The 22,646-nt window shown below is 39.1% G+C and overlaps 1 protein-coding gene across 5 annotated transcripts in view; it reads left to right on the forward strand.

The window, feature by feature from the left end:
* Window positions 1-22,646, forward strand: part of shisa6b (shisa family member 6b) — a 76,436-nt gene that overhangs the window by 14,687 nt on the left and 39,103 nt on the right. For 4 of the 5 annotated variants that reach the window (XM_086304947.1, XM_086304946.1, XM_086304950.1 and 1 more), the window contains exon 4: window positions 881-982. The exons of the other annotated variant lie outside the window; for it this stretch is intronic. In XM_086304947.1, the coding sequence (XP_086161073.1) occupies window positions 881-982 (102 nt within the window). The remainder of the gene's footprint in view (window positions 1-880; window positions 983-22,646) is intronic. 5 annotated transcript variants of the gene reach the window in all.

Raw genomic sequence — 22,646 nt, forward strand, 5'->3', positions numbered from 1 at the left:
ATTGTGTTTCATGTTGCTTTTTTCTTAACCTTAACTGTCCAGACTTAAACAGTCTAAACACAGTGTGGATATGGCAAAAAACTCATGTTGACCACCAATTGTTGACTGTAACACACAGTTTTCCCCTTGTCTCTTTGAATTTTAAAATTTTTGAGTTGCTGCAGGAAAAGCAAGTGTGCCTCCAACAATATCCAAATTTAAGCATATTTAAATAAAGCTAGTTAATTTTTAGCTTAACATCTCATTGTGAGTCAGATGCTTATGTTTGACATCATTCCCTTATGACGTTTAAAAATTACTGCAATATTATGCCTTCTTATTAATCAGGGAAAATGGGTGTATTTAGTCACTTCTGCATAACAGGATATTTTGGTGGGATAAAGCTCCCTTCTTTATTGATTGGCATGGTGGTTAGTACTGTTGCCTCACACAAGAAGGTTCCTGGTTTGAACCCTAGCTGGAGTTGTTTTGTGTGGAGTTTGTAATGTTATTGCTAGACCTGCATGGGTTTTTTTCAGTTGATCTTATTTCCTCTGTCCCAAGGTCATATATGTTAACTGGTTAATAGGCCATGGACGTGAGGTATAAAGTGTTTGAAGTGCATAGAATAATGTGATGTATGATTAAAAATGCCACTTGTAGTGCTTTAAGCGGTCAGTGAGACTGGGAAAATGCTGCGTAAATGCAAGTACACATCTTGGACAGCACGCCCTCAGTATCTCAGACACAAGTTACCTACTGGTTACACAAAATTTAAACGTTCATATTCAGGATTCAGAACACTAACACTGTGCATTCAGGTCTCCCCAACTGCTGTGTTATAATGTTTCTGTGTTGTGGCTCTACATGCTTGCCTCTGTGTGTCTCTGTATGTGATCAGGTCTCCACTACGGAAAAGAGAGCGTCAGAAGCAGTGGAGGCGCTGACCTTCACAACTTTATCTCTTCTGGTTTTGTGACACTGGGACGAGGCCATCAGAAAGGTAAAGTAGTTTTTCTGTCCTCGTTTCCTTCTCTTTTTCTTACTTAGAAGTTTAAATTCTTTTTGTGCAAACACCACACTTTATACCTGCTGAATGCTTAAAGTCCTGCTCACTGTTCCACTCACATCACCGATGATCAACTACGAGACACTGGACAGAGGTAAAATATTTCCAGATTCAATTTCCCTATCCAGTCCCCATGAATACATTTTGCAATCAAATACAAGCAAGCATAAACATAGCTCCGGTGATGGGCGACATGGGGTGGAGAAGGTGACTTTGTGTATGCATTCTCAACCCACATGCACCTATTAGTAGGGCGGGGGTAGAGTTTTCCCATGGGTAACACACTGATTAGTATGCAGCCACATTGACTAAGCTCTTGTGGTTTATTCCCATCCATTTTAGCTCCAACAAATCAGACTCAGTGTGTGCCTGTGTGTGTTGGTGGCTGTGTGTGTGTTGGTGCAACCTTGCAGTGGTTGCAAGATGACATCCTTTACCTGACCCTGCTTTCAAATGTTTAATTGAATGCTTGTACCGTTTCATGGTAAATGACTGCCTTTGTAAAAAATCGACTCGATTTAAATATAATTTGCTTCCTCTGTGGTGTACTTTGATGTATTTCCACGCTTCCTCTTTGCTATCAAAACCTGCTGATTTCCTGCTCATCATCATAATTATGGCAGCTGATGACCTGCCGTTGCTTTAATAAATACCAGTTCAGATTTATGTGTTGCTCGGTAGACATGTATTTGTGTGTGCGTGATTGTTTGTGTGTATGTGTAACTGTATATGTGTGGCTTTTCTACCAGCAGGAACGGATTCTCTTTCAACAAACATCATGACTTTGTTTCCAAGTGCACAAGACTGCAGGAGCCTGCAAGTTTTCCTCCCACTCTTACTTCTAATGAGGAACCATCGCATTTATGTTTACATGAAATTAGCCGTTTTCCTCTTTGCTCTCTGCTTCATTTGTTTTCATCCCCAGAGGGGGTTTGTTTCACAATGGCATTCATGTGCAGCTAGAAATGATAAAAAAAATAATAAAAAACCCTTCTGATATGCTCTGTAGCCCCTCCACCCCCCACCCAGCGCTTCTCTACCAGAGATGAGTAATGAAGTTTTGTGAATCCTGATTCTTTTAAGCAGATTTTCCTCCCTGTACAAATATCACAATAGCAGCACTCCCGCATCCCTGCACTTGTCATAACAGCAGCAAGGGGGATGGTTTAGCATTCAGCATCTGTGCAGTTAAAGCCGTGTTTTCTTGCAAACTGTAGCCTTTGATTCCTCCACAGCACAAACAAATAAAATGTGACAGACTGAGAATTTGGAATCTTAGAAAGACGTTCTGATGCTTAAATTTCTCACAAACAAATATGTGAAGCTTTTTGCAGAGCCCCAGTTCTTTTTAACAGTATTCTTCTTTCCAACATCTCTGTTTGGCCATGCTCGTGCCCAGAGGCAGGTATTACTGTGGAGTGAATCCTGAAATCATTGAAATGGTGGTGTGAAGTTTGGTTCAGATGTTGTTACTGCTCTGTATTATCTTTAGCAATGTACACTTCAGGACAGCAGAGGCAAACAAACCGTTTAATTAGGGATCCCACACTCTTTCATGGTGTTTTAACAAGTCCTCTACAAATCCACTAAAGCAGAATGGATTCAGCTGCTTCTTAGTTTTCTCCTTGACGGGCAAAAGAAACTAAATTTCTTCTACCTACTTTACATCAAAGTCGGAGTTTCTGACAACATGTGTTAATATTTCCAGCCCAGTGATTTACAATTGTCAGAAAGTCACTTTCTCCCTCTCTTTAACCAGCTTTGGATTTATCCAAAATCTGTGGATGGATTCTAAAATGTCCAAACAGTAAACATGTGGGCTGATGTGAGCCACGTTAAGGTTAACATCAAGTAAACAGCTGAAGTTAAATCATATCGACCTTCATTACGTTTTTTTTGGAAGAGGTTTGCACAGCTTGGTTTGCTCTAGGCCAAGAGTAACAAAGCTGGAAAAATGAGAGAATGCAAATACATATTCACAGGTCAGTCAGTGGAAAAAGTCTGTTTGCCACATGAATTTGAAACAGATGTTGTCTTCTTCTGTTATATATGGGTTTTTTTGCCAGGTTGACAACGAAGTTTAGAAGTCATGATGTAGTCCTCTGGCTCGGATTAGCATAGCATCTGTTATAGCACTTAATTACACAGGCAGAAGGTATGTTTGGTTGGTAATTAGATGGCAAGTTGTGTGTGTTTGTGTGTATAGGTGTGTGTGCTGTTGTAATGCAGTCCTTGGGGAGGACAGGTGAAGTCAGGACTGGGTTTCTGGGCGTCAGAGCAGCTGGATGTTTCACATCTGTGTAGCATGATACAAAACAACTATGTGTCAAATGAGATCAGCTCTGAGCATGAAAAAGGGGGAGCTTACATTTATACTCAGAGAGTATAAATCACCCTTTTGAGTACGATTGAGATTCTACTTCAGATAGGAATCACCCACATTTCTGAAAGTGCTTTTAGCAAGCTTTACATAGAGATCAGGAACTTGAGTGGTCATATTTGACAACCTGGATTAGGGGGTGGTCATGTTTGTGCTTGGGTTGGCAACAGAAGACTTCTGGTTAAGGTTAGAAAAGATGTTGAAATGGACTAAGTGGTAAAATTGGCAATTACATGCAAACTATTTGTCACAAAAAGGTTCAATTAACTGCAGTAAATTTGTGAAAATCTCAATACACATACACAGAAATCACTCACAACTTGTGAACAATTACTGCAGGATAGTCATTTAACTTTAAAATGGCAGAAAGTCAAAAACTTTGGCTTTATATCAAAATATGGCTAGAATACAACCAGTTAGCAACCACTTGACTTGAGCCACCTTTGTTAAAGAGTTGTATATCAAATGAGTTGAGCTCATTGGGACAGAATGCCTTGGGGAGGACAGGTGAGGTCAGGGCTGGGTTATCATTAATGTACGATTATGGAAACAGGTTCCCTACCACCAAGCAATGTGAACACTCACCATGAAAGTGGATGAAAGTCAATGGTTGAGAATGTTCATGCACAACCTTTGACTGACTAGTGAGTAGTTGTGGTGACAAACTGCAACTAAGAATAAATTTTAAGATGTGTTTTTATCTAGATTTGATTTTACAACCTTGTGTCTCTATTGTTTTACATATTATTACGTTTCATTTTGTTAAAACACCAGAAAATGTAAAATACTAGCAAAATCCACATGAGTGTCTGGAGAAGGCACCTCTTCACAATTTTTCTAACCTAATCCTTAAAAGGAAATGTAAATTAAAACTTTGGTTCATTCCTTTCTGTCAATAATAATCTGCTATCAATCTCTGGCTCTCTTCCGCAGCGCGTCTTTGTCCTGCCTTCCTGCTCTCACCCCAAACCAGTCATGACAGATGGCCACCCATCCTTGAGCCTGGTTCTGCTACAAGTTGCTTCCTGTTAAAAGGGAGTTCTTCCTTCCCACTGTCGCCAAAGCACTTGCTCATAGGTGTTATATAGTTATCTTAACCTTACAATATAAAGCACCTTAAGACAACTGCCATTGTGATTTGACACCATATCATTAAAATTGAATTGAATTGAACTGAATAAACCAAATGTTCCTGTATGGTGCAATTAAACCCCTGTAGAAGCAGACACTGTTTTAAAAGACCTTTAATCACACCTACAACAGTGAACATAAAGAGATATGACGCTTCTGTTTTGGGGAAGGTTTTTAGTTCTCCACACACATCTGTTGTTTTCTTCATCCCAGTGGAGTCACCAAGTCAGTTTTCTGCATCATTTTACATTTAAACAATACTGAGCCACCCCCTCATTTCTTTAGAAATCATTGTTTGGGGTTGCATATTATCCAGTGGTGCTGGGAACCTTGTCAAAATAGCTGGGACTGGTATTTTTTACATGATCCTTTAGGACAAGAAGCAATGAAACACCACGAAAACACATTGAGTATCCGGCAGCAAATGTCTCTGAAGGACAATCGGGCTCTCCCAAGCCCAAGCTTCTTGTTGAGAAGAGAAGGGTGTCAATTTCATTACCGGACCACCTGATCAAATCCATAATTCTTTAGGTTTTATTGACTTTCAAGTTCATTAGAATTGTACAAATACTATTTTCATTTAAATCCTCAACTCAACTCAACTTGTGACACATAATTCCAATACATGCTTCCAGTATGTATTAACTCACGCTTGGATTATTGCAACTCCCTTTCAATAGGGGTTGGACTGGGCACTCTGACACGCCTGCAACTAGTGCAGAATGCTGCGGTTTTTATCTGGTAGAAGGAAATTTGAGCACATTACTCCGGTTCTGGCCTCCCTGCACTGGCTTCCAATTGAATTTAGGATTCATTTTAAAGTGCTTTTATTGGTTTTTAAATCCTTAAATGGTCTAGCACCTGCATATTTGTCTGATTTGCTGAAGCCCTATGTCCCCACTCGTTTGCTCCGGTCAGCTGAGCAGCTGTTGCTCTCAGTCCCCAAATCACGGCTGAAACTTAGAGGAGAAGGAGCGCTCTCTATCATGGCTCCAAAGCTTTGGAATAATCTTCCTCTTCACATTAGGCAATCGACATCAGTGCTGGTTTTTAAATCCAGATTGAAAACACATTTTTATTCACTGGCTTTTGACTCAGTGGTTAAATGACATGTATTTACTTATATTTTATTGTTTTTGCTATGTTTATTATTTTATCGTATTTATTATTCTTATTGTATCTCTTATATTTCTATTGTTCAGCACTTTGGTCAGCCTTGTGTGTTTTTAAAGTGCTATATAAATAAACTATGATGATGATGATAAATCCATCCATTCTCTTCTGCTTATCCTCTTCGGGGTCATGGGGTAGCTGGAGCTTATTCCAGCTTTGAGATTCAGGCTACACCCTGGACAGGTCCCCAGTATGTTGCAGGGCTAACACATAGAGACAGACAACACTCACATTCATACCTTTGGACAATTTAGAGTTACCAATTATCCTAACCCACTAAATGCATGTCTTTGGACTGTGGGAGGAAGCAGAGTACAAAGAGAACCCACAAAAACACAGGGCAGAACATGCAAACTCCATGGGGTGGAGCTCAGGCGGTAGAGCAGGTCATCTACTGATCGGAAGGTTGATGGTTCGATTCCTGGCTTCCCCTAGTCTGCATGCCAAATATCCTTGGGCAAGATATTAACCCCAAATTGCTCTCCGATGCATCCATCGGAGTGTGAATGTCACTTAGAAAGCACTTAGAACAATGTGCTTGTGCGAATGCACAAGTTGTGTAAAGCGCTTTGAGTGCTCAGAAGAGTAGAAAAGCGCTAATATAAGAACCAGACTATTTACCACACAGAAATTGAACTCCAAATCTTCTTGCTATAAGGCAACAGTGCTAACCACCATGCCACTGTGCTGCCCTAATGCTGAATTACTGCACATAATTCCAATACATGCTTCCAGTATGTATTAACTCCAATAATACATACTCATGTGGCCATGACAACGTTACACATTTTGGACTTTTTCTTCTGACACACAAAAAAGTTATTTTTCGTGTAAAAAAAAATAGGATGGACCATATCACGACATTTGTAGTTACCAGGACTGAACTAAACAGAACTAAAATTAAAAGTCAATGAAAAGAATAACTAGAAAAAAAACCTGGACCTGTAAATACATCAATAAATGCATAAAACAGTATTAGTGTTTGGTTTTAGTGTCTGGCAATGCAGTCAAATTTGTCAACACACACACACACACACACACACACACACACACACACACACACACACACACACACACAGATATATATACATGCAATAGTTTGGCTGAAAAATAAAATTCAAAGAAAATTAATTAATTGAATTTATAAAAAATATTTGATAGCAATTACAGACCTCGACCTTTTAATGTTGGAGCTTGGCTGGATAAATTTATCAGCAGGTGTGCCATGGATAATGCATATTTTGATTCAATTCACATATGTCACAGCATCTTTATACTGTAGTCTACTTCACACCATCTTAGAGCCCATTCACATCTCCACTGATAGAAAAAAGAGCTGCATTATTTTGTCCCAGCAGTCAAACCACCAGCAGATGCAAGCTTTTTGTGTAAAAATATTTCATTTCTTTCAATTTCACAACTCCATTCAAAGCCTTGTGGTGGTGTATGGAGCCAGGTCTACTGTGAGGGTGGGTGGCCATCTGTTCCCTGCATGAATTCCCTTTGCTCAATGCCTCAAGTTGATGCAAAGCAAATACAAAATACTGGCTACCAAAGTGGCTTTGATTTATGGTATGGCAGAAATTAATATTTTATTCATTCTTTTATTTTATGTGGGAAAGACTAAATGACAAAAACATTAGGCTTATGTGTCTTTCTTGCAAAAATATCATTTAGTAAAGCATTTTTATTATCTTTTTGTTGTTACTTGGTTGTCAATTTTTTATCCCTTCATTTAGCATGCACAGCTGCTTACCTTGCTTCTGTCCCCTCAGCCATCTGTCCAGATCGATGCACTGCCTGACACATTCTTTTGCGCTTGTGTTTTTTCTTGTCCTCTTGTCCAAAATTAAGGAGGCAGGGAGGTTGAGGCTTCTGTCAAACTGAGCCAAACCAATAAAGATTCTCAAAGATCTGTTGTGTGTGTGTGCGTGTGTGTGTGCTGCTGTCAGATAGAACCGCACTGTTACCTCTGCCTTGGGTGTAAAAACTGCAGAACTCAGTTTGAAGCGTCAGAGTCACCAGTAATTGTATAAAAGTTCTTTGGAAGCATAATCTTAGAAGAAGGATAAGACCAAGGCGGTGCTTCTTCTCGTTTGCTGGCAGCGCTACACCACATCACCACTCGTAGCTTTCACAGACTGACTTCAGTGCCATTGCAAACTTATATTAATTGCTTTTGTCATGAGAGAACTGCAGTGTACTTTTCTATTCACTCACTGTCACTGAATCAAATTCAGCACTGTAAATCACTGTCACATTGTTAGCACATATTTCCTCTGTGCGCGAGTGTGGTTAAAGAGAAAAGCTCAAAATCCACGCCACTGATGTAGTTAGATTACACTTCTAACACCTTGATTGATTAGAATTTTCTGCCTCAGACAGGAGACTGGATTGACAGGTAGCATGCAAATTTAATGGTGTATTAAAAATGCAGCTTGCCAGCTGTTGTTGCAGGCAACAACTCGAATGTGTCCATTTTAATTATTTTTCCATATGTCACTCTTGTTGATATGAAATACGGCCAAGTCACGGCATCCGGAGAAGTGATTACTTCAGACAAAGCCTCCATCCTTGACTTAGCGTGTCATACTTCATTACCTTGCTAAGCCCAACTTTTAATTCTGCCCTGTGGAGGAAGGCAAATTGGTTTTCATGGCAGGCAATTAGTGTTTTTACTGTATGAATACAAGTTTTGAATGCTGCATGTGATGATGCAGCAGCAGAATTAGATGGGGAAGTTAACTTTTTATTTACAACGCAATTTCAATATATTAACAAGTCCAGGCATCACTAATTGGCATTCAACTCGAGTTGTACTATACAACGGCATCGTGCCGAGGGACTGTAGGGACTATCAAGGGAAAGGACTAGCAGAGCAAACACCAGTCATTTGTTTCTCCTGTTATGTACTAACAGCTGTTTGCCTCTGATGTGTTCTTTTTTTTTGTTTACCTTTTTGTGAAGAACTTGATGGCAGGGTATGACAAGCCCCTCCCTGCATTTCAGCACTCCCCTCTGATTGTGACACAGTCATCTCTTGTTCCTCTGAATGAATCAGATGCAACACAAAACCAAAAACAAAACAAGCCTACAGGCATCATCATTTCCAGTCTGTGTAATCACCACTCCAGGCTGATAAGACCGAAGATGAAAACATCCACCCGTGAAAGCGTTTGCTGTTGTTTAAAGTGTGCAAGGGAAAACAAATCCAGAGATAAACTGATTCACATGGTGGCCACGGATCGTCAGGCTAGACATGGAAGATGAGATACAACACTTAGTGTTCTTAGTTACTCAGTTCAGTCTTCAGCCCTCCTTCAGACGACTTCACGACAGCTTGCGGATTCTGCAAAGTCCCTAATCCTTTTTATTTAAATATTTAATTGTAATGTGTTTGATTATTTTCATGACAAGACAGTACAGCAGACAAGAAGTGGCCTAGGGCAGAGTATGGGTTGCCTGTTCAACCACAGCCAGAGGAACCCCTAATCCTGGATGAGGTCACTAAATAAGCACTTTTGCCCTCTTTAGACTAATCTACATCAATGTGAGTGGATCTAGGAGGTTGCCAAACTAACACTGGAGCTGTAAGGTTATATAATGCAGAATTTCTTCTTAACAGTATTATAATGACCTTATATAAAAAAGAGATTACATAACAAAGGTGGCTAGTGGGATTCAAACAATGTAACAGAATGAGCGAGCAATCGAAATGCTAACCACCCTGCAGCTTCTACCGACTTCTAATTAGCCTTGTGAAACATCTGGACTGTAAGGTGAACTTACACGGTGAAAGGCGTTTCCTGCTGGTCGCATGTCGTAGCCAGAGTACAGACGGGAACCAGACGCAGTTTATACCTCTTTATTATTACTCTCCTGGGAAAAAAAAACACTTTTTGAAAGTTGGAAATGTTTTTCACAATGGAAGCAGAGTAAACACTGTCAGTTTTTTTTGGCTCCATTTCTGCAATTTTGTTAAAAACAAACGCACAAAGAGAATTGAAAGCTGAGCTACTACTGGGAAGCTGGAGTGGAGCGTGGGAGAAGCAAGACAGGACAGCTACAGCAGACAGTGCAGAACTTGAAAACTGATGATAAACAGTTTTCTGTGGCAGTAGTATCTTTACACAATGAAGATCAGGGGCTACACAGCAAGTCAAAGATGGCTTTCTGGCTGATAAGGTGTAATGTGCATTGATTGCCTAAATGTGGCTGTTTGAGTTGGGTTTTATGGTTACATCTGACACTCAACAACATGGATTATAAATTGAGAACTCCCCAATTTCACGCATGTAACCAGCACCTTAATGGCCTGCTCTGTCGTGTGAATTTTTTTCACTGTTTAATAGCTTACACTGGAAGTTGTAACATGCTGTATAATGAGCAATTAGCTTAAGTAACTCCACAAAGACTCCCACAGGCCATTTGTGTATCAGCAGTATTGGAGTATTTTCTCTTTCTTCTTTTTTTTTACCTTTTACCTTTTTCTTTCATTTATTCACGTATATTGTAATTTATTATTTATCTTAGTAAGAAGTCATTTGTATAACAACCTGACCTGACCACCAGAACTATTTATTGTAGGTCAATTATTCATCAAAACAATCTCAGTGAACACATGTTTGAAAAATTGTTCTGATTTTATGTTTGTTGTTTTGTCTAGTGAGGGAGAGACTCAGTATGACTGAAAAAACTGACTAAATTTCCTTGAAAAGCTGTGAGTGTTTACTGCAAGGTCCTTTCACTGATCAAAAACCCTTCAAATCGTGTTAAAGAATAAAATAAACACCACTTACGTTACAGTCTCACACAATTACACTAGTAAGTGAGATGCTACTGCAAAAAAAAAAACTGGTCTGAACTCCAAATCTCAACAACTATAGGCCTATTTCCATTTACCGTTCAACCAATTCATTGTGAGCTGCTAAATGCTCAACTATGTTATCCAGATAGCCTGTAATTGTGTCTGTCAAGTATTGTATACTGACTTTTGAGAGCTTTATCTGAGAAATCAGCTGCCTGCTGTGACAGAAAATGGCAGTATGCCAAGCGTGAGAGTGAAACAAAACAGTAAAGACGTACTGTAAACTGACAAGAGAGTCTGCTGATAATTTTCTGTAGATTCATCACAATAAGTGACATTTTTCACTTTGTCATTTGACAAACTGAAGAAATCTTTATGATATCTTCAAATATGACTTCAAAATTTGAATAAGTAATGGAGTTAGGTAGGAAGAATAACTATAAACTGTTCGTAGTTCCTGTTGTCATTGTTTGAATAGCTTTCATGAGAATTACATTGGCTTGTTTTCGAAAAAACAAGACAGTTTTAGTGTTGTGTTTCTTCACATCTTTAAAATAGCAGCTTAAGCGAAATATATAAGGTCTCTTGTGTTGCTTACATCTCTGATGATTAGCTGTTTAAAGTGCAAGATGCTAAAGAAGACAAGCTTCTGTAGGCCTTCACAGCTATTAAAAAAATCATTTTATAGTATATGATGTGGCATCTAAACATGGTCTTACAAGGAATACATGCATTATTTCTAGATTTAAGAAGTGTTCTTCGTGGTTCTGCTGGTTACTTTCCCTACAGCGACTTTTCCTTCCGTTTGTTATTATCAGTTCAGGTTAAAACACTTTGGAACCAGGTCCCACTTCAGGGAGCAATCTCTACCTCCCAAATCAGTCTTAGGTGGAAATCCATCCTGGCTCTGTGGCAGATTTTTTGATTGACAGCACTACAAAGTATCCTGCACATTCAAAATGATGGTCAGGTTCTGGGGAGGTGGCATGGATGACCTGCTGGCTAAGCAAATCACGGAATAACCATTAAAGAAGTGTTAATAAGGTCCTGTGGAGGGCAAGGCTGGGGCTGTGGTGCTCATTAGCAGGTTCCTTTCAGATACATTACAGAGTGATTGGACTTGTCCCATCTCTTAAAGTTCTTCCACTGAATATGTAGGGGAGCCCAGGAGGAGAAGGATAGAGGTGAACAACTGTGTCTGTAAAAGAAAATGAAAAAAAGTGACTTGCTATGCATTTCACCATATTTTGGGCCAGTTTATAGTCTGTTAGAATTAGTTCTGACAGTTCTGTGTTTGGCAGAAATCAGTGTTTGTATTTGTTCCAAACGGAGCGTAGATGGAAGTTTAAATATTTGGATAACTGTGAACAAATTCATACAGTCCAGTCTTGCACTTAACTGACATCAAATTGCATGGTCATTGTAACATTAAAAGTGCTGCTGAATAAGTTAAATTATCTTTCTCAACACTCCCAACCACACCATGAAGAGATGATCAGTTTTGCTGAGGTACACGGCTACAGTGATCAACCACAACATTAATATCACATCCTTTGTATTTTGAGGATCCCCGTGGCTCCATACCCATTGAAGGATTGTCAGTCAATCTCTGTGATGTCCTGTGGTGTCACTAGCAATGAATCCTGTCTCTCGCTCCTTTGTTCTTTGAACTGTCTATGAGTAGTTTTGCTGGGTTTATTTGGATGCATTTTTCTACTCTGGGAGTGTACAGCCATTGGGGAATGTTATCTCCACGGCAGCTTGTGTCTCTACTGCAACAATTTTTGCCAGGATCAAAGGTTTCCCAGTAGAACATTGCAAATGTAGGATGACAATCAATGTTAGTTGTTAGTTGTTGGCTTCAGTAGACCTTTTGATAAAGGTTGTATAGTTGGATCAGGTGGTCTGTTGTCACCCCTACATTATGTCGCAACAGCATAAACAAGGTATGGTGGTGGGACGCTTCACAAGACGCAGTACCTCATGAGGTACTACAGATGAAGCACTGAGCACTTCTCTTTTACTCGCTTCTTTTTCACTTCCCATGTGTTTCTAAGTCACTATTACACATCATTACTTTTGTCTACTCTGCCCTGTAGTCTGTGTTATTTCTTCATCTGCCTTTTTTCTGTCTTTTCTTCTTCTTTGTCGTCATCTCAACCAGTCATTGCACATGGCAGACCTTTTTTTAAATAAGGTGTTTTCCTTTAAAAAAAGGTCTCCTTCCTCATCATTATCAACTTCTTGTTCATCTGTGATTGTCAGATGTTTCTAATATTGAACGCTCACAATATAAAGTGGCTTGCAGCTCTGAACTGACACTATAAATTGAATTGAATTGAGTGGTTATTATTTGACATTTGTATTGTTGTGTCCTGAAGATCTCTATAGTTTCTCCTCAGCTGCAGAGATTTAATGGCAGCTTCTCTTTCCCACAATTAACTCGTGAATTTATACAACACTGAAGTAATCCTCACTGTCCTTTAGCTGAGGACTGATTTAGCAACTGTCTCTGGTTTTTGAAATTTTAACACATGTGACAAACACCTTGTAGCATTTTCCAAAATACCAGCAGAGAACAAATATGTCGAGGTCAGTGAATGACAAGCCACCCTACAATTCCTGACAAGACTCTTGGGTATCCCGAGGAACAATAGCACTTCTAGATACACTGCAGTCAATTACAGTGATGTGAGATGTGGGGGCAGACAGAGGAAATGACAGTTGGGAGACAGCTCTCTTATCATTGTCCTTCTGTTGTGGTCACTTTGAAACAAGTGGAGCTATTTGTCTGGCAGTGAGGTATGCTGGAGGGGAAGAGAAAGAACGCTTTTATCTCTGAAAAGACAGGAGAGGGGAATATGCAAGAATTGTAGCGCAGACAGAATATCTGAGTATTAACCGAGGGAGCAAGCTAAAAAAGTACTTTGAGAGGAGCTGTTTGGCAGGTAACTGGCAGGAGAAGTGATAGAGAATACTTGTAGGCAGGTAGCTGGAGGACAATGGACTGACAAGGCTGCGGTGATGTTTGCCCGAGCACAGTGTACTTTAAATGTGGAGCATCAATCAAGATGCTGCCCACTGCACAGCACGGCAACTTTTATCGCCACTCATTAAAGTAAGTGCAGATATTTTATGCATCAGTTAAAATGTAAGGACATTTTCATGCTAATTTCCCTCTTTTAGATTTGTTATTCATCATCTTTGATCAACATGGTCCTGCACACAAATAAAGCAGAGGGTGTGCTGCCTGATGAGTCTGGATGAATCACATCTGCAAATTGCTTCTGCTGCTTCAGTTTATTTAGAAAACTCAGGACTTTTATTTATGTTTAATGAAACCGTGTGATATATTAAATCCCGCTTCAGTTGTTCAGAACCAAATTGAGTGCAGCATTAATTTCTTTTTGCAAGGGAGCATTTATCATCTTTAAAAGTGGAGAACAAACAGAGTATGGGATTCAAGTTCTGTTCTTGTTCCAGTTCTGTCTCTGGGAGCGGTTCCATCATCAGAAGAACATTTAGCAACTCTAAATCCAACCTTTGCCTCCTGTCTAACCACCTTTGCCCCCCTCTCCGATAGGATATGCTAAAAATGCGGTGGCCTTCTCTGAAATGAAATAAACTTGTGAACTTTGGCCCAAATTTCTCACCCCGTGGACCGTTTTGCCTCCCTTGTGAATCTGTAATCAGCGGCCGGTTTGTGTTTTGGGTCTGGTCTTTGAATTTCAAGTTTCTCTACACTGGGCGCTTTTTGTTCTTCTATTTCACAGCAGAAACAATGGTTTTTAATTGATTTTTTATGAATGAACGTGAGCAGTGAACACCCTCTCTCATTAGAGACATGGGTGCAGATCTGAGAGCTGTTAATCCACTGTTCAAAGGACAGTTATGGGCTTTTGAATCTAACAGCCTTTGTATAGCAACACTTCCTATTTAGGATGCCTTTAAGTCTGGACTTTATTTATTAACTTACACAGCGGCAGTTGTGTTAATGCTTGTTGTCTCTAAATACCTTTAAACTGTTTATCTGCTGTTGCTCTTTTTACACCAGCTGAAGATTCAAAATACCAAACATAAGAGCAGCTAAGCTGGAACAGGAGCAACAATGGCACTGGCTCAAGCTGTTTATCGTATTGAAAACCATATCACTGTGCACAGTCATGTCCTTTAAAGAGTTGCACTGAGTGAGAAAACAGCAGTTATAAATAGTGATGCTAAGGGCATTTTAAGGATACTTTCTCAAGTATTTTAGATAAACCTGGTAAAAGACTGATCTTGCCTCCTCTGTGCTGACCTCGAGCAGCTTTATATCCCACCTCCTTACAAGGCAATCTCTTGCGCTCATCTGTAATCTATTATTCATAACGAAGAGGCAGAGTAGAGACTGGGAGAAGCAGATAACTTGGTCACTTCTTTCTCCATCCACCGCCCCTCAACCCCTCATTACTATTATCCAGAAGCTATTGTGAGGGGAAAACAAATGGAACGACTGCCTTTTGTTGTATAGGAGAGGGGAAAATTTGTATTCTGTGCAGAATTTGAATGTAGATTCAGAGCACACAGGCTATGGCTGCCAGTTGCATTGTGCAAATAATAATGCACGGGAGGGATCAAATTAAAATTTATCAGCTCTGAGATGGTATCCTTCTCCAAATCTATTTCTTGCAGATGAAAAATTGAAAATGCAAAAGTGAACACGTTTTGAGTTTGCTGCTAATTTGCTCTGTTATTCCAAGAGAACTCCGAAGACAAGTTTGTGGCTAGTTTGTTGGGACATATATAGTCCAATGGTCATATATATATATATATATCATAAATGTTACATAATGGACCCCGGCCTTAAGTCACTAGAATAATATTTGCCATGAGTGGACTAGCTTGTTTTTGTTTCCCTCATTAACAATGACATTTTCATTTATATAGCACATTTCATTCACTATAAAAACCTGCGCAGGTTTGCAGTGCCTTAAGGCAGTGAAAACAGCAAAACAGAACCAAAAAACAAACAACAAAACAAAATTAAAAAACAAACAAACACCTCTTAAGCTCAGGCCTGTCTGAATATAAGGGTTTTGAGTCTGTTTTTGAGTATACGTACAGATGTAATTGACCCCAAATCAGCAAGACAGCTTGTTCCAAAGACCAGGACAACAGTAACTGAGAGCAGCCTGAGACCTGATTCTAGGAACAATTAAAAGATCTAGAATCAGATCTTTTAAATCCATATAAATTTTAGATCTAGAGGAAAAAATGAAAAGGTCTGAGAGGTCTGACTGGGTTGTAGAAATGGGGGAGTCAAACTATTGTATTGTATCTTTATTTGTTTCTTTATTTGTTTCAGACATATAAAACAAAAAAACAATATATACACACTACATATATTTTCATTTACAGATACGAATATATATGTAGATATACACACACACACACACACACACACACACACACACACACACACACACGTATGTGTTCAGATAAACAAAAAATATATAATGAAATAAAACACCAAAGGCTATAAAGCCAATGAAGAGCCCCTTAAATACTGGGGTAAGGAATCTGCTGCATTTTCAATGAGCTGAAGTCATCCCACTGATGATTTGGGGCATCCTGCAGTAATCTAACTTGAGATTTTCTAACCTCAGATATATTTGTTATGTGATAAAAAGGAGCTGTGGAGCTCAAAGCTGAGATCACTGTAAAAAACGAATAACTGATGAATAAATATGAAAAAAAAGGTAAAAAGGTGATCATTTCAGGATGGTCACATTAAATACAAAAACAAACATACTAATGTTTTCACATTGACACACTCAAACACACAAACAAACAGTGGTCCCACTCTTGGTGTAAAAGCTGATAAATGACTCCTGTTGTTGAGATAATCAGTAATGATTATCAATTTGCAGAGGGCGATTGTTTACTGAGCGCCTTCACAATTTGCTAATAGTCACAGATGATAAACCACTACGACACAGTCAGTGAATTCGGACAGAGGGATAATACATTTCCTGATCTGGGCTCAACCACACTTTTATACGTAATTGTTTTATTATCTCTGCAATATATTTAACAACAAACCAAGTCTCTCTGTCTCTGCATAAAGTAGGCGGTGTTTTCCTGGGCATCTATTTCACACTGTTGTACACGCAAGCTGGAGGGACGAGAGATCAACACCCTGTCAGGCTCGGTATTAGGCTGCAATCTGAAAAAAAAAAAATCACAAGATGTGAGAGACTTGACATGCTGAGAGGTACTCTGTTGGAGTGAAAAAGCTACTCCACGAGTTGTTGGTTGAAGAGAGAACGTGCAGCAAAGTCTACATGTCTTAGCTGTCACTGACTCCATTCCCCCGCTGCACATTACAACATGGTACTCTCAGCCCTCTCCGACCAGACCTGCAAATTGCCTCTACCTTGTTGCCGTTCCTGGTTCTGTGAACTTATCACATGGTGGGCGAATGAATTATCACAGATAGAGGCAATATCTATCAATTTGTCAGTACAGACTGTGGGGTAATAGACACGGAGGCTGAGATATTATAATTGAAAGGCCCCTTCAGTAGCGATACATAATGAAGTTTCCCTGTGGGCTGTTAAGGGTTGGGGAAGGCAGAGTTTCAGATGGTGGAAGGTGTTTTCACATATATCGAGTCATCCTGTTAACCCCCCACTGGGTGAGGCATGGAGGGAATATGATATGGGTGTGAAAACACAGGAGGGGGAGTCACTCACACGGCTTCATTATGAATCACTTGGAACAGGTCTGTGCATGACGCAAACGTGGTATTATCTGAAAGTGCTATTAACTGACAAATTCAGTGAGACATTAGGGAGACAAATCAGCAGCTTTCCATGACACAGCCAATGTACTACACATCATGTATGTGACTGCTAAACATTTTGCAAAATGATTGCAGTTGTCGTTTGTTGATGTTTAAAATCTAGCTGAACCCATGAGGCCTAACTCATCACTGGTGTCGATCCCAATCCTAACAGTACCAGTTTTAAATCGTTTTTTCACATCTCATTCAGGGAACAGAGACAATCATTCGAGCATTCATTTAGCACACATCTTTTCACAGTTTTCCAACATAAGCTTGTTTTCCCTTTCTCCAAAGTATAGGATTAGGGTTAGAATACCACTCTACATTAGGTCATTGGTGACGCATCTAGGGTCCATTAAAGCCATATACTTAAAACTAAACTGGATTTAAAGTATAACTGAGAAAACAAAATAATAAGGCAGCTCACCCCTTCAGCTTCACCTCCTACTTACACGTGATAAGTAACCTAGTTACAAAGCTCAACAGTCCTCGGGAAAACATGCACAAGAATCACAGAGGGTTTGGAGGCCAAGGTCGGGTTTGTTGCTGCTGTCAGTTGCTGCCTGGGGACAACTGCTGGAGAGGTTTTTTCAAAATAGCCACTTGATCAGGAAGCCAATCAGCAGCTGCCAGCTCTCCAATCAGGAACGACCTGCAGAGACTCTTAAAGACACAGAGCATAGAACAAAAAAACAGCCACTGGGATTCAAATTATGGCAAGGGCCATAACACGGATTTTTGTCCATCCAGCAATCCATAGGGTGAGAGGCGGGGTGCAACTAAACTGTTCTCTCAGGTCTTGGCATTCATGGAACAGGGTTAGGATTATCACCTATGTTGACTGTATTCATTTTGGAATTACAGTTCTTCTTTTTATGATTTGGGTTACGGTATGTAAAAAGTGCTGGACATTAACCACACCGCAGTTTCAATGTTCTGTAATGATTTCACTGATATATGCTTTAAATAATTTGTTTCCAAATACTGAACGAATTTTAACCCCGTGCACCTTTGAGCTACATCTACCCAGGTCAGGTTGTTACAAAAATCAGTTTCATGGCACATTTGGTGATAACACTGCCCTCTACTTGTTCAGTTCAAATGGCTCTAGCATAGGGCTTCATTTCCATTGTAAAATATTTGGGACAGTTCAGTGTTTTTGAATAAGGCCAACAACCCAGTGCGTATACTCGTGTTCACACTTATTCACACTATAATTTCTAATGTTGATTTGTGAACTGAGAAAGAAAAAAGATTTTCAAACCTCACTTTTGCTTAATGATGGCAACAGTGATTATGTATGTACTGTATTTAAATGATTTCAAATTCACTTCATTTGTATGTAAATTAAGTGTATTCAGTGACATTAAACACTGCGCTAGATCTCATCAGTGGCACTTTGAGGAGAAAATATTAAGTAAAGGGTAACAAGAAATGGAACAAAATTGATTTTTTTTTAAGTTTACAAATGCTGCTTCGGGTACCTAAAACATTTATTTCATTTTTGAGTGTTAAAAATCTGTTGGTATCTTATGATTGTCAAATGGTTTACAGAAAGGAGTCAAAACCATTAGTTTCCATTCATTTTCAGACACAATATCCATATAGCTGAACCTTGCCTCCAGTTATGAAACCAGTCTATTATTAGTAGTATTATTACTTTCACATTCCTTAATTACGACAATGAAAACCAGTGGATTAAATAGTCACTGAACTCACATTAAATGTTTATGCTGTCAAAATTTGGCAAACTATAAACCAAGACAAAAAAGACGAATTGCTGAACAGGATAAAAATCCGTACATTTGAACTGTGCAGCGTACATTTAAAAATTGTCTGTCAAAAATATGTGTGTGATTCATATTTTAACTACATTTACTTTAAAATATTTTCTTATTAATAAAGTCTGTACTATGTCAGGGTAAAAGTCACAATTTAATATTTGTTCAAAAACCCTACACACGGATATGAACCATTCACAGCTACAGGGGATAAAAGAAAATCAGACCTACTTCTATATGTACATTTATTTAAATGCCAACTTTACATATTTACACATTAGAAAATAAAATATTACTCAAGAGTTAAGATATGAAAATAAGGACATTCATTCTAAGGGAGTTCTGCGGTTATCTTTTACTCAACATGACATAAGAAAAAATCACACCATGAGCAACCAGCAGCGCGGGGCACTTTTATTACTAGCCAGTATATAAGGCTTATTCGGTATCTATTCAGTCAATCAACTTTCCATTGTTTTGCCATCTACTAAAAAAAATCCAAAAGGAACTGAGAGTAAATCCTTCTCTCTGGATCCAAGCTGGATTCTCTGCCATTATTGCTACACGGCCTACACTGAGTCTGCATTGGCCCTAACCAGTATTTTATTTTATTTGAACAATAATAACTTAATAAAATAAAAACAATAAAATCAATAATTAATCAATCTTAATTTGGAAAATATAGGTTATTAGCCTACTGCCACTTCTTCTTTATTCTTTTTTCAAATAGAAATGATAAACTATTTGGAGTTTGTATGTTCGACTTGAGCCTGTATGGGTTTTCTCTGGCTCCCGGGTTTTTCTCCCATAGTTTAAAGATATGCTTATTAGGTCAACTGGTGATTCTTAGCTGGCCATAAATAATGTTATTAAGAAAACAAATATCAAAGCTGGCTTCTTTTCCTCACACTTGTTGCAATCAGCTGATTTCAGCTTATGTGCACGAAATAATAAAATAGTACAATAGTCTATAACTTTTAAAATAGTGTCGATATAAGCATGACTTTTTGTTGTTGTTATTGCAGAAAGGACATGTTTATTATGGCAAAGTTGTCTCCATGTTGTTACTTATATTATGTCTAATTACGGCAGGCTAAATGACTCACTACAGACAAGTCCAAAGCAGCAAGATTTATATCTGTGACACACAGTTCATCCACTTTTACGACACAATGTTCAATCTCAGAGATAAAAGACTGTTTGGAAAAGATGCTAGAAAAGAAATATTATTTAAAGTGGGCAATATGGTGACTGATAGAAATTCAGTGTAAAAATTATGGATGGCTACGTTCTGATGGTTAATATAAAATTTGTAATCTTCCATCTGATATTTAACAAAAGGCTAACTATAGCCTGTTGGTGGTGTTCATTACTTTTCTATGCCCATCCCCAAACGTGAATCACATGTCACTGCCTATACTATATGCACATAGTAATTGGTGCACCCTTGGAGCGCTTTCAAATCAGGCAAAATTAGCCGCATGCTGCCGCTTCTGATAGATATGAGCTTTTCAATCCTCTTCCCAACTGAGTGGAGGAGTTTTCTGTGTCTTAATTACCTCACATTTGGCACAGTGCACTGCAGAGCTGGCTGTCGGGAGATAGGGACTCAACTGAGACACTCAGACAGCGGTTGGTGACAGAAGCCAGGGGAGGACGCAGGAGAGAAAAAGCTCCCAGCTAGCATGCTTTGGATGACAGAAGCAGTGTTGGAGGGGGCCATAGATCCCCACGGAGGGGCAGAAGAAAGAGAAAGAGCCAGCTCAAGGGAGAATCCCCCTCAGGCACATATGGCAGAATTGAAACATCCATATGCTGGCATAAAACAGAAGAGTGTCGATACTTTCGCTCTCTCCTTCTCTCTGCCTTTGGAGATACGGTATACTGGCTGGTCTTTTTTATTTTGCACACAACTCAGAATCCCCAGAGGAATGCTGACTGTGGTAAAGGAAAGACCGATGTTTCAAAAATCCATACTGGGAATACAACATCATGGCTAGTCCATGGATGAAGCTATAAAATAGAGGCTGCCACAAGAACAACAGGGTTTACAGAACATTATATGAAACAACCAATAAAAGTCATTTTTCTCTAAGACATTATGTGTGTGCCATAAACTACTATTGCTGAGCAAAAAAGAAAGTAAAAGTTGCACCTTTTACAACATGTTGGCTGCAGTGTTGAGGCACAACTTTACTTAGAAGGCAAACCTTCTCCATTTCCACTTTGCCTCAGAGAGTAGCTGGATAGTGTGCGTAGACCAGTCTGCCACTTCCATTGGAAAATGCACTTTTTCCCCTAGCAACAGGATATTGGCAGGGTTGCTGACTGGTTTGTAGGCCAGCATGACTGGGATTTACATGACTCCCATCAACATCCGGCAAAACAAATTTTTCCCTCATGACTGGTGGTTGTCAAAGGTTGTGACCCTGACTCTAGGACTGTTTGATTAGGACCGTATTCACTTGATACATTGTTACTATAACTGCCACATAATCCACGATGGCAAGCAAGCTAATGTCATATTGTTAGTAGCCATGTGTCTGCACAACCTAAATATAGACTGGTGATAAATAAAAAACAAACAAACGAATCCATCATGGTTTCTTGGTCACCATCTTCACGCTTCAGTCTGACCGCGAAACCACTTACTCGCTGGATTAAGTCATAAGCCAGCGAGCATACCACCACCATTTGCCATTGTAAAACATTTTAAGAGCAAGACTTACTAAATTGAGGTCAAGTGAGAAAGCCATTTTCCCATAGACTTCTATAGGACCATCTTTTTGCAACCACAGCTATCACCATCTGGTAGCCTTTAGAATTCAAGTTTAAATCACTCTGGATAAGCTTCATTTTTCCAACCCTCATGTTACATCCATGTTTTATTATATCGTTATTTCTACAGACAATATTTAACGAGTATTAAAAAAGAAACAAAGTGTTAGGCTGTAGATATATACAGGATTTGATCTAACCAATAATGACTCATTCAATTGTCAAATAAAATAAAATAATATTAAGTACTGCTGGGATATCACAGAGGTCCAATCACTTAAAGACACTTCAATCTTATTTCTGTATTTACAGCTGAATCATCTAATGGAAATTCTCCTTTACACTTAATAACTCAAACTTGAAATAAAAGACTAGCGTGTATGTCTTATACCCAAGCAATTTCCTGTCAGTGTTTTCTCTGAGTCAGTTGATAATGGGAAAAACATAAAAGGACCCTGCAGAGAGAGTTGACTCCTGCAGCCAGAGGCAATGAACTGCAAAGGCTGACAGCGAAGCACCCGAGGTGTTAGTGTAAAAACTCTTCTTATATCCATGCCGCAGACACTCTGCTACCAAAGTATGTGTATGTTTGCCCACTCTTTTAATTATAAGAGTCAGCTAATTGTAGGTAAAACAGGCCTAAACACAGCACAACATGACACTGACACCATGTCAGTGTCATGTCATGTCTATTTTTTAATGTTTTATGGACAACATATGGA

Source organism: Aulonocara sp. 'chitande type north' Nkhata Bay, linkage group LG8, assembly GCF_057382095.1.
Source record: "Aulonocara sp. 'chitande type north' Nkhata Bay isolate Kocher_YH1m ecotype deep benthic linkage group LG8, A_spYH_male_GT1.1, whole genome shotgun sequence".
NCBI classification, from domain to species: Eukaryota; Metazoa; Chordata; class Actinopteri; order Cichliformes; family Cichlidae; genus Aulonocara; species Aulonocara sp. 'chitande type north' Nkhata Bay.